Here is a 17559-nt window from a genome sequence, read left to right as displayed (position 1 = left end):
GAGCCTTAGTGGGCCTTAGTGGAGAAGAGAGAGGGACGACTAGAGGTGGCGCCCCCCCCCTTTCCCAGTCCGAATTGGATAAGGGAAGGGGGCACCCCCCCTCTCCTTCCTTCTCTTCTCTCCTCTTTCCCTTCTTCTCCTTCTTGGACTAGGAAAGGGGGAAACCTACTCCTACTCGGAGTAGGAGTCCTCCCCTTTGGCGCGCCCCTTGTGGCCGGCCGGCCTCCTCCTCCCCTCTATATATGGGGGAGGGGGGCACCCCATAGACACACAAGTTGATCTTTTAGCCGTGTGCAGTGCCCCCCCTCCACAGTTACACACCTCGGTCATATCGTCGTAGTGCTTAGGCGAAGCTCTGTACCGGTAACTTCATCATCACTGTCACCATGCCATCGTGCTCACGGAACTCTCCCTCGGCCTCAGCTGGATCTAGAGTTCGAGGGACGTCACCGAGCTGAACGTGTGTAGATCGCGGAGGTGCCATGCGTTTGGTACTTGATCGGTAGGATCGCGAAGACGTTCAACTACATCAACCACGTTACATAATGCTTCCGCTTTCGGTCTACGAGGGTACGTGGACACACTCTCCCCCGTTGCTATGCATCACTTAGATAGATCTTGCGTGATCGTAGTTTTTTTTGAAATTACTGCGTTCGCCAACGCTACTCTCTCCTATATGCTTCAAGATGAAGGCTTCCAGAAGCGTAGTCTTCTAAAGGACTAGCTATCCCCCTCTTATTCTGGCATTCTGTAGTTCAGTCCAGAAATATTATCCATTCAATTGATACCAATGCATATGTAGTGTAGATCCTTGCTTGCAAGTACTTTGGATGAGTACTCACGATTGCTTTGCTCCCTCATTTCCCCCTTTTCCCTCTTTCTTTGATGTCGCAACCAGATGCTAGAGCCCCGGAGCCAGACGCCACCTTCGATGACTCCTACTACACCGAGGGTGCCTACTACTATGTTCAGGCCGCCGACGACCAGGAAGTAGTTTAGGGGGATCCCAGACAGGAGGCATGCGCCTCTTCGGTCTGTATCCTAGTTTTGCTAGTCATCTTATGGCAACTTGTTTAACTTATGTCTATACTTAGATATTGTTGCTTTCGCTGACTCGTTTATGTTCGAGCACTTGTATTCGATCCCTCGAGGCCCCTGGCTTGTAATATGATGTTTGTATGACTTATTTGTTTTAAGAGTTGTGTTGTGATATCTTCCCGTGAGTCCGTGATCTTGATCGTACACGTTTGCGTGTATGATTAGTGTATGATTGGATCAGGGGCATCACAAGTTGGTATCAGAGCCACCTTCCTATAGGAACCCCCCCTTCCACACTCCTTGGCCGAAGTGGAGTCTCGACATCGCAAAACTTTTACTAACATGGCCATGTGTCTTACGGGCCCACATCGCCATTGGGTGGTATTAGGATCTTTTACTCATCGTCTATACTCTAGGACTCTGATCCCTTTTCCATTCGGGTTAAACGGATTTACTAACTCTAACATTAGGATCCCGTGACCACATTCACCCCAAAGTTGGATAAAGCCATAGTTATTCCTTAGAACAGTATTTTGAATAATACCCACACCGCCATTTGACTCCTTTGAAACATCTTTGTTTTCAGATGGAACCCACGAGGCAGGTCGTGCGCCACACGATGGCCATTGGAGTCTCAAGATCACCTACTATGCTAGCTGAGACGATGACCTATCTGGGTTATTGCTGGCACCCTGAGTACACAGTGTACGAGCAGTACCAGGAGCAGTACCATGCCATCGTCCACCTCTACTCTTGTGATGATAACTCCTCTACTGTGCTGCACACCGCTCATGGTGTTGGAGTGATGATAACCCACAAGTGTAGGGGATAATTGTAGCCTCTTTCGATAAGTAAGAGTGTCAAACCCAATGAGGAGCTAAAGGTAGAACAAATATTCTCTCAAGTCCTATCTGCCACTGATACGACTCTACGCACGCTTAGTGTTCGCTTTACCTAGAACAAGTATGAAACTAGAAGTACTTTGTAGGTGTTGTTGGATAGGTTTGCAAGATAATAAAAAGCACGTAAATAAAAAGTAGGGGCTGTTTAGATAAATAAGCAATAAAGTAAATATAGCGAGTGTGGAAAAGTGGTGGTAGGAGTTGTGGAATTGTCCCTAAGCAATTGACTATTTTACTAGATCGATAACAAGTTTTATGTGGGAGAGGCCACTGCTAGCATGTCATCCCTGACTTGGAATTCTATGCACTTATGATTGGAACTATTAGCAAGCATCCGCAACTACTAACGTTCATTAAGGAAAAACTCAACCATAGCATTAAGATATATTGGTCCCCCTTCAATCCCGTATGCATCAATTTCTATACTAGGTTGAAGCTTCTGTCACTCTTTCCCTCCAATACATAGTCCTATCACATACAACTAACCCTATGGTGTGATCCACGCGCGCGCTCATATGATGGGCACCAAAGGACAGCAACATAACCACGAGCAAATTAAACCAATCATAGCAATTCATCAATCACCGTTAGGACAACGGAAATCTACTCAGACATCATAGGATGGCAACACATCATTGGATAATAATATGAAGCATAAAGCAACATGTTCAAGTAGAGGGTACAGCGGGTTGCGGGAGAGTGGACCGCTGAATACAGATGGGGGAAGGTGATGGAGATGTTGGTGAAGATGATGGAGGTGTTGGTGTAGATCGCAGAGATGATGATGGCCCCCGGCGGCGTTCCGGCGCCACCGGAAGCAAGGGGGAGAGATCCCCCCTTCTTCTTCTTCTTCCTTGACCTTCACCCTAGATGGGAGAAGGCTTTCCCTTCTGGTCCTTGGCTCCCATGGCATGGGAGGGGCGAGAGCCCCTCCGAGATTGGATCTGTCTCTCTATCTCTCTCTGTTTCTGCGTTTTTGGATTATGCCCTAGCACCGTTTCTTTTATATCTGGAGATCCATAACTATGATTGGATTGAAACCTTCGCCCAGATATTTTTCCAAAAATTAGCTTTCTCGCAGCCAAAGTAGAGCATCAACCGCCTTACGAGGGGCTCACGAGGGTCAAGGGCGCGCCCCCTGCATCGTGGCCACCTCGGGCACCGTTTCGCGTTGATTCTTCCTCCGAAAAATCCCAAATATTCCAAAAATATTCTCCGTCCGTTTTTATCCCGTTTGGATTCCGTTTGATATGGGTTTCCTGCGAAACATAAAACATGCAACATACAAGAACTGGCACTGGGCACTGGATCAATATGTTAGTCCCAAAAATAATATAAAAAGTTGCCAAAAGTATATGAAAGTTGTAGAATATTGGCATGAAACAATCAAAAATTATAGATACGATGGAGACGTATCAAGTGACCATCCGATATGGCAGTCCATGATGCTGCTTACGCTGCTCTGACACGTCTTCGTGGAGAGTATCAGACATTGGACACTTCCTCTTTCAGGCACATTGCTATGCATTCGACGATGGTGAGGAGGGATATTACACTGCTGCCTACTCCACTGTCACCCGAGAGCCCTTCCACCATTAGAACTTTGTTCTGCATGCTGATGAGCTGGATCAAGCTAACCGAGCTCTTCGCCACGAGTTGTACACCACCCATCGGCACCTTTAGAGCGCTCTGGCGCTGTTGCACCCCTTTGTCCAATCTGGAGAGCTGTCGCGTTCTGCTATCTACCCAGCCAGGACCGTGATGCCCCGTGGTGATGGTTGGCCACACGTTGGAGGCTACACTCCTGCTCGTGGTCCTCTTTTGCCATCTGTGTGTCGGGTTCTGCACCAGAGTATCCACGGACCGCAGGAGACTGACGTGGAAGATTTCCCGATGCGTCACTACCATCTGTCTGGTTACACGTTCCATCGTAGTACCTTCTGGGACTGATGTAGTCTTGCTTATTAGTATTATATGCATTCGTCGCGAGCCTGCGTGCTGCCTACGATGTCCTTCTATATACTAAACTCTATGCATGATCCCTTTTGTAAGATATGCCGACGACTATGTAATATCTATCGTGCTTCTTTCATTATGCATGAATGATTCTTGCCTTTGCAATTTTCTCAATGCTGAACTACCCCTGTTATATTCTAGCAGGATGGTTATACCAGGTGGTCGTGGTCGTGGTGGCAACGCCCCACCACAGCCTGAGTACATGGCTGGTATGATCCAATAGTCTGAGGTGAATCGCTAGTTCATGGAGAATATGATGGCTCAGTTTCCTTGCCCCAATATGAACCAGCAGCCAGCCCCAGTGACACTGCAAGATTTTGCACGTCTCAACCCACCATCTACCACAACTCAACTTAGCCACTTGATGTTGATGACTGGCTCCATGACATCACCTTCGAGCTAGAGTCTGATGAAGTAGCCCCTGCCAGATATGTCCCCTTCGCGGCATACTATCTGAGGGGTCCCTCTTGTAACGCCCGGATAATTAAGCTACAGTGAACCTCTGCTAATGATTCCATGTCACCTCCGTTACAGTTGCTAATCTCGTATTAGTTCAAAATGAATCAGTTTCAAATTTGAATTATTGACAAACATAAAAAAATTTCAAACATTAAAACTAAAATGTTCGGGTTGTGGCATATTTACATATACTAAATTAGGTACAACTTTGGTATTTTACTAAAACTAAAGTATTTTGGAAATTAGAGAAAACAGTAAAAGAGAATAAATAAAAGATCAGACAAAACTAAGGATGGCAATTTTACCCATGGGTATGGGTACCCGCGGAAACCGTGCCCGCATGGGTAGGGTATGGACATAATTTTATACCCATGGGGTAGTACCCATACCCTATCCGTTAAGTCATGGGTAGGGTATGGGTATAGCCTTTTACCCATGGATATACCCATACCCAACCCATTTATACTAACATGTGAATTTTACCTCTGATTCACAAGTGTAGCTATGTTAAATTTGTGTCATGAGCTTATGAACCTATGTTAAAGTTGTCACCAATTGTCAATTTAAATTGAGATAATTATCATGTACTCATCTAACTATTATCGAGTTGAGATCAATATCTTTTTTGTCAAATGTGATATAGATGAATGTAAAATTGCGAACAACTTGTGTACGGTTTGATCTACCCGTTGGGTACCCAATGGGTATGGCTAGCCATCGGGTATGGGTACGGGTAAAGGTTCATAACCACGGGTACGGGTATGGTAGAATTTTGTACCCATTGACTACACGGGTATGGCTATGGTATTGCTCTACCCGCCCCATACCCTATCCATTGCCATCCTTAGACAAAACAGAAAACTCTTATGGAATACTTCACTTCTTTGGGATCCACACACGGACAGTTTCAGAGATGAACAATACTACTTGATATCCTTGGTATTTGGTGCCAAATTTTGCTTATAGATTTAACTAACAAAATTTCAATGCATGTCACAGTAAATAGTATCATTGTAAATTATGTTTAAATAGGAATCCAAGGATATAATTTTTATGACATGCATGAATATTTTGTTAGTTAAATCTATGATCAAATTTTGACACAAAATACGAAGAGAATCAATAAGCCAAGACGGAGGTAGTGCTAGTGTAATTTGAGAGAGAGAGAGAGAGCATTCTGCTGCGTCGTTGTTCACTCCGAACCCATCCTATAAATGGCTAATAGTACTACTCCCTCCATTCCATAATGTAGTGCGCCCACATATTTCAAGATTTAACTTTGACCAAAAATTTAAACATAATGGGCGACAGCGGCGGGAGCATGACAAATACCTTTGAATTCATATTCGAAAGAAGTTCTCAAAGGTATAATTTTTTAGTAAAATGATTTATGTATTATTAGCCCTGTTCAAGAATTCATTCGATTAACCAGTTAACTTACCGATTAATCCCTACTCCTAGGGTCACCGGGTAACCGATAAATCCATAAATCGTCCGATTAATTGATTAAATGGCCGATTAACTTGCCGATTAGCCTATTAATCCCCTACTCGCCAGCCAACCGAGCAGCTACCAGTTAACGATTTCCTCAACAATGATTATTAGTCTAAAGTATTGTTAAAGTTTCCCGAAAAAAAAAGTATTGTCAAAGTTGAATTTCGAAAAGTTTAGATGCACTACATTTAAAAACGGAGGAAGTACAATCTAAGCCACTGCCAGGGATTTTTGCTGTCAGGTCAATTCGGCATCTACTGCTACTTTCCAATTTTCCATGGGAAAGAAAACAGTATATGTATCTGTCAAGTATTTCGTTACGTGCCAAGTTGGATTAGGATAGTACATACGTGATTTTTGTCCATTTCCCGTTGTTCATGTTGACAATGTGCAGAAAAGCGTATGAAATGCCGGGCGAGAACGACGTGTGCAGTCAAGCTCCTGCTAAGCAGAAGTGGATGATTTTATTTGTTTATTATGTAAGGCTGTTAAAGGCTTAAAGCATTTTTGGCTTTCGGCTACACCTAAAACCCCGAATGCATCACCCTAATCCTATTGCCTCCCTCCCTAGCGAGATCTCCACAACCTTAATGCTAATGCCTTTATGTTCCTTTTTTATTTATTTCGTTGTTATTCAGCCTTTGGCTCATTGGCTGGACAAGTCTCCCTAGAAAAGAGGAAAAGAATTTCACAAGATCCTCAAAAGGAGAAGCAAAAATCCAAAAAGGGGCAAGCAATCATGCACAATATAAAATTGTACTATATGGTCTAACGAGGATGGTTGGTTTCCATTCAAGAATTCACGCATGGATCTGATTTAATTAAGCGGATTTGATGGAAAATTTACACGAGAAATTTCCTTGACCTTTCAATGGAAAATTATTTTCACCGCAAACATAAATTTACAAATGTGTCGTTCTCTCTACCCATCACGGAGTCATCTGTAAAATATTTGTGCCGTCATCTTTGGTCCGTGCACACAACCCTATAACGACCAAGTCTCAACGTGCAATCGCTTTCCATGAGAACCCTCTCACAGTCAAGAGTACGGGTGCATTTATTGTGTATGTTGACGCCTAGCATGCACATACATATCGAATACCATTTTGGCTATATTTTTTTATCTTATATATTGCACCTGATCCGAAAACTAAGACCTTCGCAATTTCTCACAGTCAGAGCCTTTTTTACTGGCTTTCGCTCAAAAAAGTCCTTCGCAATTATATATTATGCAGACGTTCCCAAGTTTGATCATCCGTAATCGAATTAATCACAGCCAAACTATTAAATTCATGCGAGACAATACGCTCATTCAGCGAATTACTCGCCAAGTACCTTTCAGAAGAGTATGTCATTGTCATCGAAAACTTATAGTTTGGATCCGATGTAGTACAATATGAAATAACTGCACATGAAAAAACACAAAATAATAATCAATATTGATATATTTAATTTCCTTCTTATTACAATTGTCATCTTCCTTAACTATCCTACATGAGCTATGGTGGTTCTGTAGGACAAGAATGTGACACGTGCACAAATAACATCCACGATGCAGGAGCAGACTCGTCGCCTCGAAGTCAAGACTAGTTGGGTTCCACTCCTCCACCCCCACCATATTTGCTCCGCCCCCCTTTCCCTCACTCGTAGGTTGCCAGGCACAACATACTTCTACCCCTATCACATCCCCCTCCGGTCACCCCCCCGCCGCCTTGGAATCGCCCTCCCTCTATTCCGGCGATACCTCCCTAATTGTGATGCCACATGCACCTTAAAAGGAGAAGCAAAAATCCAAAAAAGGAGCAAGTAATCATCCCATGAATATATTTAACATGGTTATGATTTCATTAAGTGGGCCTGGAGGGAAATTTACATGAGAAAAAAATTCCAGACCTTTCGACGCAAAGATGTCTTCCCCAAAACATAAATTTACAATGTGTCATCATCTCTACCGTACCACCGTCACACAGCTTATTCATAAAAAAATACGGCTGTTCCATGCACACAACCTACAACCTGCGTGGGCTACGGTGGTTCTGTAGGACAGGAACGTGACACGGGCGCAAGGAAACATCCATCCAGAGAGATACACCCGTCCGAGTCAAAACCAGAACCAGAACCAGAACCAAAGCCGGTTGGGTTCCACTCCTCCATCCCCACCGCCACCAGCTCCGTTCCGTTCCCGTTCCCCTCACTCGCAGGCAGGCAGCCAGGCGCCCCCAACTTTACTACTCCCCACCCCCACCACCACCCCCACCCCCCTCGACCCCGGCGCCCCCCTCCCCCCCGGATCGCGCGCGGCCTCCCGGCGAGCCCGCCCGCATGCGCCGTCGCCGGTGAGTAGCCGCCCGCCCGTCCGTCCCCATGGGCTGCGTGCACGGCCGCCCCTCCGCCGCCTCCACCCCCAGCCCCGACGCCGCCCGCCGCCGGAACCCCCAGCCGAAGCAGGAAGGGGCCGCCCCTGATGCCGCCGCTGCTGCCGCGGCGGAGGCGGCGGGGGAGGGGCGGCAGCCCGCCGAGAAGGACGGGCAGACGGCCGTCGCCGCGCCGGTGAAGCGGGAGCGGCGGTCCCGGTCGTCGCGGCACGGGCCGGCGCACGCGGAGGTGCGGCTCGGCGGCAGCTTCGCCAACAAGGCGCGCGGGGAGCAGGTCGCCGCCGGCTGGCCCGCCTGGCTCTCCGCCGTCGCCGGCGAGGCCATCAACGGCTGGACCCCGCGCCGCGCCGACACCTTCGAGAAGATCGACAAGGTGCGACTCCCGTCCCCCCACCATCTCCGAGCTCCCCCCAGCCCCGTGATCTGGGCCGCGGCAGCAGCGCCCGCCGGAGGAATTTTGTGTTTTTTTGTCTGACGAGCGAGTTATTTGGTGTTTCAGATCGGGCAAGGCACGTACAGCAATGTGTACAAGGCGCGGGACTCGCTGAGCGGCAAGATCGTGGCGCTCAAGAAGGTGCGCTTCGACAACCTGGAGCCGGAGAGCGTGCGGTTCATGGCCCGGGAGATCCTCATCCTCCGCCGCCTCAACCACCCCAACGTCATGAAGCTCTACGGCCTCGTCACCTCCCGCATGTCCTGCAGCCTCTACCTCGTCTTCGACTACATGGTCCACGACCTCGCCGGCCTCGCCGCCAGCCCCGACATCAAGTTCACTCTGCCCCAGGTCAAGATCCCATTTAGCTGGCACAGCCACATAGTGACAAATTATATTACTTAGAGTGTGTTGTGGTGTAGCTAGTAGAGTCTGACCGAGGTGTTTATGCTCTGCAGGTCAAGTGCTATGTGCATCAGCTGCTGTCAGGGTTGGAGCATTGCCACAACCAGGGAGTGCTGCACCGTGACATCAAGGGCTCGAATCTACTCTTGGATGACGACGGTGTGCTGAAGATTGGGGACTTCGGTCTGGCGTCGTTCTTCGACCCGAACCATAAGCAACCGATGACCAGTCGCGTCGTGACACTCTGGTACCGACCACCAGAGTTGCTGTTGGGTGCTACGGATTACGGAGTAGGTGTGGACTTGTGGAGCGCCGGATGTATCCTTGCCGAGTTGCTGGCTGGGAAGCCTATTATGCCGGGACGGACCGAGGTTAGCTATGGCACACTTGCTCTTTTCCCACAGATGTTGCCAAAGTTGATTCTGTACAAGTGTGATTTTGCTGAAGTACTGTTCATAGCTTGTCAACCATTCCATGCAAACCACGTTAACATTTTAAGGCAGGTCTTGTGCAAGACAGCCTTGCTGATGAAAATGATATACTACATTTTAGAGCAAGTTCAGATAGAATAAGCACTACTTCCAAATGTTGTCCTTATCAGGGGCGCACTATTGACCCAGCGTCTCAGTGTAAAACCACACATATTATGTTTTTCTTTATCAGGGTGGACCCAGAGAGAAATTGACCCAGTGTCTCAGTGTAAAACCACACATATTTCCCATCCAAAAATGTGGTGTCACACACTATATACACACACAAAGTACCGAGAAAACAATCTTGCACCCGGTGTCCTGTGCACCCGGGTAGCGGAACCTGGATACGCCCTGTTCTTTATTGGTCATAAAAATGTGGTGTCACACACTATACTATACACAAAAATTACCAAGAAAACAATCTTGCACCCGATGTCCTGTGCACCCGGGTAGCTGAACCAGGGTACGCACCGTTCTTTATTGCTCATCGGGCATAACAGTTTCCTCGAAAAGTACTATTTTGGCAACATGGAACATGGTGGAAGGACAATTTTTATGTTATCACTGCTATAAAAACCAGTGGAGTAGATGACAAAGATTATTCTAGCTCTTAGTATTTTGTTATAACCTTTACTCTTTTATCATATACTCCCTCCATCCTTCAAAGAGTGTGCTAGTTGGAGGGTCAAACTATCTCAAAGTTTGACCGAGTTTGTGCAAAAATATATCAATGTTTGTGAAACCAAATAGGTATATGATGAAAATATATTTTATCATGAATCTACCGCTACTAATTTGATGGCATAAATGTTGTTGTACTATTGTATAAATACGGTCAAACATAAAAAAGTTTGACTTTCCAACAAAATTGGAAGTACACTCTTGCAAGGACGGAGGGAGTATGCCCTTTGGTCCTATAAAAGCTGTCATTTTGGATAAGAATGGAGTCGAATTTTCGCTACCAGTATCTTTGCAAATATTTAGACTGGATACATGAAAATCATACATGTGAATTTGTCTCAGAAAGTTTAATGGAAATGCTGAAGCATACAGAATCAGTGCCTAATACTTCATTGCATGTTTGCAGTTCATATCTGTCATGAGTATTTCAATTCTATTTGTGTTACTCCCTCCGTCCCAAAATAAGTGTCTCAATTTTAGTAATTGTACTAAAGTTGAGACACTTATTTTGGGACGGAGGGAGTACATTTTTAAGTAATATAGTAATACTTTAGTCACACATTATTTTAATTTTTATTTACAATGTTTTTTAATCGTGTCTTCTTTTTCAGGTAGAACAGTTGCATAAAATATTTAAGCTATGCGGATCCCCTGCTGAAGAATATTGGAAAAAATCAAAGCTGCCTCATGCAACCATATTTAAGCCCCAACAACCATACAAAAGGCGAATAGCGGAGACATTCAAAGATTTCCCGCAGTCAGCACTTCGGCTAATTGAAACACTCTTATCAATTGATCCTGCTGATCGTTTAACAGCAACTGCTGCGTTAAATAGTGATGTAAGTTTTCTGACTATTTACCATTCTTTCCTATTTTGATGTAAACTGGTAACAAAAATGGGATTCTGAACTCGTTGGATAAATTGGCACAAGGATGAGAAATAAATTAGTTATGCAATAGATGAAACTTATATGCATTGCGTCAATAAATGAGATTATTGTGTCTTCTATATACGTTTAAACTTGTAATGTTGATATTTGATTAGTTATGCCCTCTTGATGTTAGAGTTAAATCCAATTCATTGGAATCACATTGAGATCACGGTATCTTGTTCTTCCTCTGTACAGAGTTTCAACTTTAAGGTTCATGTAGGTCCATGAAATTATGTTCGAAATTTGTCTAGAGTTTATGATGTGATTTCGATATTTAACATGGTATTTGCAGAACCCGAATTCTAATTTTGATATAATGTACTCCCTCTGTCCGGAAATACTTGTCGGAGAAATGTATAAAAATAGATGTATCTAGAACTAAAATACGTCTAGATACATCCATTTCTGTGACAAGTACATATTTCCGGATGGAGGGAGTAAGTTTTTTGCAAACACTCTGGTAGAGGCTAGTTATTTAATTATTTTTTTATGAAGTATCTATATTGCTGCTCCTTGTTGTTACACTGTACTTGATAATTTACACCTTTTTGCACTACCAATACAGTTCTTCAAAACGGAACCTCTCGCTTGCGATCCATCAAGTCTGCCCCAATACCCACCAAGCAAAGAGATGGATGCAAAACGAAGAGATGAAGAAGCTAGACGGTTTGTCATCCTAACACTCCTTCCCTTAGAAACTTGTGTTGATTTTCTGCATTTGCATTTGCCTTATCTTTGTGGAAGCATGCATAGTCAAAGTCATACGGCATAGATGGGCCGTTGAAAACAACTAGCATAACGCCCATGTGTTGCTATGGAACCACAAAAAATAATTGCACTTGCACTTGCAACAATGTGGAGAGAAAAAAAAAATTCAATCAAGCAGGCAACACTGCACTTGCGTAACCACAGTGACCATGAGAGCAACATTGCAATATTTACAGCGGCAGAGCCATGGTTGGATTTTGAAATTTGAAAGTTAGGACAATGGAGATTTGGAGGAGTAGCAATCGAAGCATTGGGATTGGGGAGGAGCAGACACCTTCCTGGGGAGGAGCCACTGCAGAAAGAAAATCCTCTGGTGGATTGACTGGCTGGTTCATGCCGCAGAATTTTTTTAATGTAATGTCATATACCTATAAAATACTTTCCTATGCAAAACATGAGTGGCATGGTGGTGGCTTGTTGGACCAGAAGGGATCTGGTAGGCCCTGGATGGATGAGGGGGATTGGGATGGAGTTAGGAGTTGGGACCTGGGAACTTGTTGGGAATAATTGCTTAGACATCATCATGAGTCATGCTGTCATGCTACAATTTTGTCTCACCTTTCTGATGTATATTTTATGCTTCTTTTTGGAAAATTTTGTAACATCTTATATTTCTCCACCTCTTGAGCTTGTTGATTGGCTGATATAAGCTGAGCTTTTGCACTGTATAAATTGCTAATTGGCTTATTCATTGGATGAAAAACAGCTTAAGGGCTGCTGGTAGCAGACCTAATGGTGATGGAGCTAGGAAGACAAGGACCCGGGATCGGCCTAGGGCTGTTCCAGCACCAGAGGCAAATGCCGAACTTCAAGCAAATATTGACGTATGTCGAGTTATCTCGGTTCCTTCCCAGTTACAATTTCTCGTTTATTCATCTGCATGAGCCTTTTTTTTCTGCTTCCCCTGTCCGCTGTTGCAAACGCTAATCTGGACTCAATTTTACTCTTCACAGAAAAGAAGGCTAATAACACATGCAAATGCAAAGAGCAAGAGCGAGAAGTTCCCTCCACCACATCAAGATGGTGCACTCGGCTATCCGTTGGGTTGTTCGAATCACATGGAACCTACATTTGAGCCCCCCGACCCGTCTTCGTTCAGCACCGTATTTCCGTACGACAAGACTGCCGTGCCTACTTGGTCTGGACCGCTGGTGGACCCTCCTGGGGGCAACCAGAAACGAAAACACAAGTCCGGACGCTCTTCGAAACAACCATCAACTGCCCGTGCTCGGTGATATATTATGTGATATTTGGTGCATAAGAAATTCTTCAATACGGACAATTTACTCGGCAACAGTTCCTGGAAGCTGGGGAGATCTGATTATACGACCAAGACAAGCAGCAATGAATTTTTCCAAGATCCATGAATTCATTCCATGTACGGATTCTTTTCAAACCGCAGTGTATAGATGGGAGAGGGAGCTCAGTTAGTCGAATTCTGTACATTAGGTTGTCCTTTTCATTTCTTACAAGCAGCTATATGTCATGTTAGATTCGTTTGAGTGAGTAATGGAACTTTTAGGTCTACTTGGCATGCCACTGCAACTTACTGTTAACTCTTACTGCAGTTATATTTCATGTTAGGTTGAGTATCTCAAGTTATGTTTCATGTTAGGTTGAGTATTTCTTAAGTTATGTTTCATGTTAGATTGAATATTTCTTAAATCTGATGTTTTGTCCAGCTTTATGTTTTTCCTTTATGGCTTCAAGTTGTAGATTCAGACAATTTGGACATCATTAGTTTATAAAAAAGTTGTTTTTCATGTTAGATTGAATATTTCTTAAATCTGATGTTTTGTCCAGCTTTATGTTTTTCCTTTATGGCTTCAAGTTGTAGATTCAGACAATTTGGACATCATTAGTTTATAAAAAAGTTGTTGCCTTGTCCTTCGGTTCTTCAGCAAAATGCTGACATATTAACAGTTTCAACTTCTGGCAATACTTCTGCATATATATGCTCTACTTGCGTGCCCGTCACCGTGGTGTAATGCGCGCCCGAAGGTTGTATCTCCTCATGGCGATCGACGCTGAGAGCGAGTTTTCGCCGATTTCTTCCCGGAAGCCGTGGTCCGTCCTGCAGATCTCATCTTCCCGGAGCGCGAAGTCCGGGTCGATTTCGCTGTCGACGTTGTCCTGCAGCTCGTCGAAGACCCACGAGTAGTCGCTGAGGCTGCTTTCATCATCACTGCCTGTCCCCCATGGACACATCTTGTCTCCTGGACCAGAGGAGGATGATAAGTACTACTAGATCAGATTCGGTACAAGCATTACGGTTCAAAATTCAGACAGCCGTTGGCGGGCATGGGACTGGTGAAAGTGAGAGGAGAATTTCTGTCATTTTTTGTATTGCTAGTAAGCTCACCGGCGGCGTTGTCTTCGATTGCCCGGACTTTCTCCACCAGCGTCTGGAGCAGCTCATGGTTCAGCACCTCGTAATCCCTGCAGCATAAAAATGGAAAATCAGATGGGATCAACGTACTGTGACGTTGGCGATTCGAGATCGTGATTCCACGGGCTGTCGTACTTGAAGGCGAAGATGGCGTGCAGGATCTGCGCGGCGGCGGCGGCGAGGAAGGCCGACCGAAGCAGCAGCACCTTGGACACGATCCAGAACGGCCTGGTGAGGTCGTCGTCGGCGGCACCCAGCCTGATGAGCGCGACCTCCACCACGAGCGTGATGCACAGGCCTGGTTTGATGATCAAAGCCAAGTAGTTGGCACATGAAGAAATGAAGTAATGGAAGGAAGGAAATGATGATCTGATGAGTGTGAACTGTGAAGATGCGTTACCGAAGTAGAGCTGGCCTCTGATGGCGAAGGTCTGCTTGGCGCTGGTGAGGAGGTAGAGGAGGAAGACGACGCAGCTGTAGAAGAAGAAGGCCTTGATGAAGCGGGACTCCACCAGGATGGCGTTGTGCAGCACGTAGAGCTTGTCCAGCGCCGCGAAGATGTTGGCCTGCTTCGCGCTGAACTCCTCCTGCATGCATGCGCATCGGGCGAGCGAGCTTCGGATCAATGGCGGCTCAGCACGTCTCGGAAACCAGAGCAGAGGAGGGGCAAGAGGAGGACCTGCGCCTGGAGGATCGACTCCGAGTTGTGCATGAGGTGGTCGTGGGCTCGCCGGAGCTGCTCCTGCCGGGACAGCAGCTCGTCCTGCTGCTGCCGCCCGAAGCGCGCCAGCTTGTGCATCGCCTCCCTGCTCTCCTCGAGCGCTCCGGCCAGGAAGCCGTGGAGCTCCCCGAGCGCCCGCGTCGCGTTCGCCTGGCCCTCCAGCAGCTCCCGCTGGTTCTCCAGCGACTTGCCGGCGGCGCTCCCGATCTCCTCCGCGGTGCGCTGCAGGCCCTCCATCCGCGCCGCCATGGCGTCGCCGACGGCCCTGACCTCCCGCTCGATCCCCGCCGCCTCCTCCTTCAGCCTCACCATCTCCTCGCCGAGCCGCGCGTACTCCTCCTCCACCCGCGCCATGCCGGCGTCGATCCGGCCCCGCATCTCCTCCTGCCCTTCCCTGAGGCCCGCCTGCGCCGCCGCGATCTGCCTCGACTGCTCCGCGATGGCCGCCGACTGCGCCAGCACGTCGCCGATCCGGGATTTGAGGTTGTCGGACGCGGCGGCCAGGTGCTCCGTCTGCGACACGATCGACGACATGGAGCCGTGGAGCTTGCTCGACTCCTGGATGATCTGGTCCGACCTCTCCTCGATCGCCGACAGCTTCTCGCTCGCCGCCGCCGCCGCCCGGGTCAGGTCGTTCACCAGCCGCTCCGTGCTCTGCTTGAACGCCTCCGCCCTGCAGATACGGACACACATCAAGAAAATCCATGCTTCATCGGAGGAGGAAGACGAAGACGGTCATGGCGGATCGCGTACTGGAGCTGGTGGCAGAGGGTGTTGGTCTCGAGGAAGAACTCGAGGAAGACCTTGTCCTCGTGCTCGGAGAGGCGCTTGCGGCAGTGCACCATGCGCGAGCGGTCGTCGCAGGGCGGCAGCGGCGGGCGGCCGGAGTCCTGCTGGTAGCAGGCGCTGAGGCGCCACGCGAGCCTGGACTGGCGCTCCTTGTCGGACATGATGTGGGCGCAGCTGGCGAAGAGGCCGCGGTACGCCTCGCCCCAGCAGGAGGCCGGGCCGGCGATCCTGCGCCGCGCGCCATCCAGCAGCTCCACGCCCCTCGGCCCGCCGCCGCCGCCTTCCATCGAGAAGTCGACCACCGTCCTGCCGCCGCCGTCGTCGTCCGGCAGCGTCGGCGCGGCGACGGTCTGGCTCGTGGGTTTAGAGGAGGAGGAGAAGATGCCCCATGCCGTGGCTGCGGGGCACAGCGACGGCGACAGGATCGCTACCGCCACGGCGACAAGAAGAAGAAGATGGCATGTGCCTCTCATCTTGAGATTGTGTTACCCAGTCTGAACTCGTGATGTTCAGGCCTGCACTGCGAATTTTTGTTAAGATTATTACTGTTTCGGTCGACGCAAACGAAGCAGACGCGTTGTAAACTTGTAATTAAACGGGCTGCATTTGCATAGACCAAAGCAGGAAAGTTTTGAAGCCCGTTCCATCCAAGCCGTGAATCATCAGTGACACAGACGCATGCCTGCACTAGCAGCAGTAATAAGCAGTAAATTGGTTGTGATGTATGTTCACCTCCGTCGCATGCATTCACAGAGCAACTGCAAAAGGGGAAGGAACTGATGCACCGAAAGATGTAAATCTTCCTTGAGCAAACAAAGCAAACCCTGAACCCAGAGGTTAAACAGATTCTTTTTAGTTAGGTTATAATTAGCGGTGGAATTTCGTTTTGATCGATTGCAAATCAGCGGATCTGCTGCGGTGCCCCTGATCCCTTCTCCCAGGTCCAGCCTTCCTCTTCTTCTCCGGCGATGCTTCTCTCTGCCCGTCCGATCAGTCGGCGGCGGCGGCGGCGGCCAGCCATGATTTGCGGGCTCAGAAAAGGCTAAAACGCGCGGCACGCACGGCGCAGTTTCGCGATTCATGGCTCCTCCTCTGCATCACGATCATTCAAGGAAGCAAAGAAACAGAGCAGTAACATAGTAGTACGGAACAGAAACCAGTTACGGCATCCGACACGTACGTAGGCACGAACGAACTGCTGCGGCCTCGAGCTCGAACTCGACCGTCTCCTGCCGGCGATCCCGCGAGTCTGCCCGGAGATGAGAGTGGGCGGCGGATCGGAACGGAGCAGGGAGAAGAAAGGCGAGGGGAAAACGAATGAGCCGTCAGCCCCGGGGCCGTATTTATAGATGCCCAGGCCGATCGATGGCGGTTCCGCGTCCTCGATCGTTTCGTTCGCGCCAAGACAGGAGGCAGCCGAGTCGGTTCGAGCGATTCTTTTTTTTTTGTTGGCTTTGAATTTTCACACATGTAACCCGCGCGCCCCTTCCCATCGAGCGAGCACACTGAATCTGGATTACCAACGTCAGCAAAAAGATTCTTTCTAGTCTAAATATTCAAAATATTTTAAATTTGGGAAATGCTTGGGACCGGCGGACCGGCCGAAGCTTGGGCCGGTCGCGCTCGCGTCGTTAGATGAGGCAGAATCCATCGCCCCCGCTTGCTCCACCACGTAGCACTGGCC

The 17559-nt window shown here is 47.8% G+C and overlaps 2 protein-coding genes across 2 annotated transcripts; one reads left to right on the top strand and one right to left on the bottom strand.

Moving 5' to 3' along the window:
* Nucleotides 1-8210: 8210 nt before the first annotated feature.
* On the top strand, nucleotides 8211-13663 carry LOC119362532 (probable serine/threonine-protein kinase At1g54610). Its single transcript, XM_037627775.1, has 7 exons — nucleotides 8211-8657; nucleotides 8784-9068; nucleotides 9176-9493; nucleotides 10888-11115; nucleotides 11774-11874; nucleotides 12683-12800; nucleotides 12930-13663. Exons 1-7 carry the CDS (start codon nucleotides 8274-8276, stop codon nucleotides 13209-13211), a joined length of 1716 nt encoding a protein of 571 aa, XP_037483672.1. The 5' UTR covers nucleotides 8211-8273; the 3' UTR covers nucleotides 13212-13663.
* Nucleotides 13664-13746: 83 nt separating this feature from the next.
* LOC119362531 (protein GAMETE EXPRESSED 1-like) lies at nucleotides 13747-16716 on the bottom strand. Its single transcript, XM_037627774.1, has 6 exons — nucleotides 15840-16716; nucleotides 15045-15759; nucleotides 14766-14952; nucleotides 14501-14663; nucleotides 14339-14415; nucleotides 13747-14192 (listed from the first exon to the last, which is right to left on the bottom strand). Exons 1-6 carry the CDS (start codon nucleotides 16346-16348, stop codon nucleotides 13951-13953), a joined length of 1893 nt encoding a protein of 630 aa, XP_037483671.1. The 5' UTR covers nucleotides 16349-16716; the 3' UTR covers nucleotides 13747-13950.
* Nucleotides 16717-17559: the final 843 nt, after the last annotated feature.

This window comes from Triticum dicoccoides, chromosome 2B (assembly GCF_002162155.2).
Source record: "Triticum dicoccoides isolate Atlit2015 ecotype Zavitan chromosome 2B, WEW_v2.0, whole genome shotgun sequence".
In the NCBI taxonomy this organism is placed as follows: Eukaryota; Viridiplantae; Streptophyta; class Magnoliopsida; order Poales; family Poaceae; genus Triticum; species Triticum dicoccoides.
This window is presented reverse-complemented; position numbering and strand designations above follow the sequence as displayed.

Excerpts from the sequence above, each read along its gene's own strand:
- LOC119362532 (XM_037627775.1), top strand. The coding sequence starts at position 8,274 with ATGGGCTGCGTGCACGGCCGCCCCTCCGCCGCCTCCACCCCCAGCCCC. Across the intron at positions 9,494-10,887 it reads TTATGCCGGGACGGACCGAG|GTAGAACAGTTGCATAAAAT; the intron begins GTTAGCTATGGC and ends CTTCTTTTTCAG. Across the intron at positions 11,116-11,773 it reads CTGCTGCGTTAAATAGTGAT|TTCTTCAAAACGGAACCTCT; the intron begins GTAAGTTTTCTG and ends CTACCAATACAG.
- LOC119362531 (XM_037627774.1), bottom strand. The coding sequence starts at position 16,348 with ATGAGAGGCACATGCCATCTTCTTCTTCTTGTCGCCGTGGCGGTAGCG. Across the intron at positions 14,953-15,044 it reads AGTCGATCCTCCAGGCGCAG|GAGGAGTTCAGCGCGAAGCA; the intron begins GTCCTCCTCTTG and ends GCATGCATGCAG. Across the intron at positions 14,664-14,765 it reads CAGAGGCCAGCTCTACTTCG|GCCTGTGCATCACGCTCGTG; the intron begins GTAACGCATCTT and ends TCATCAAACCAG.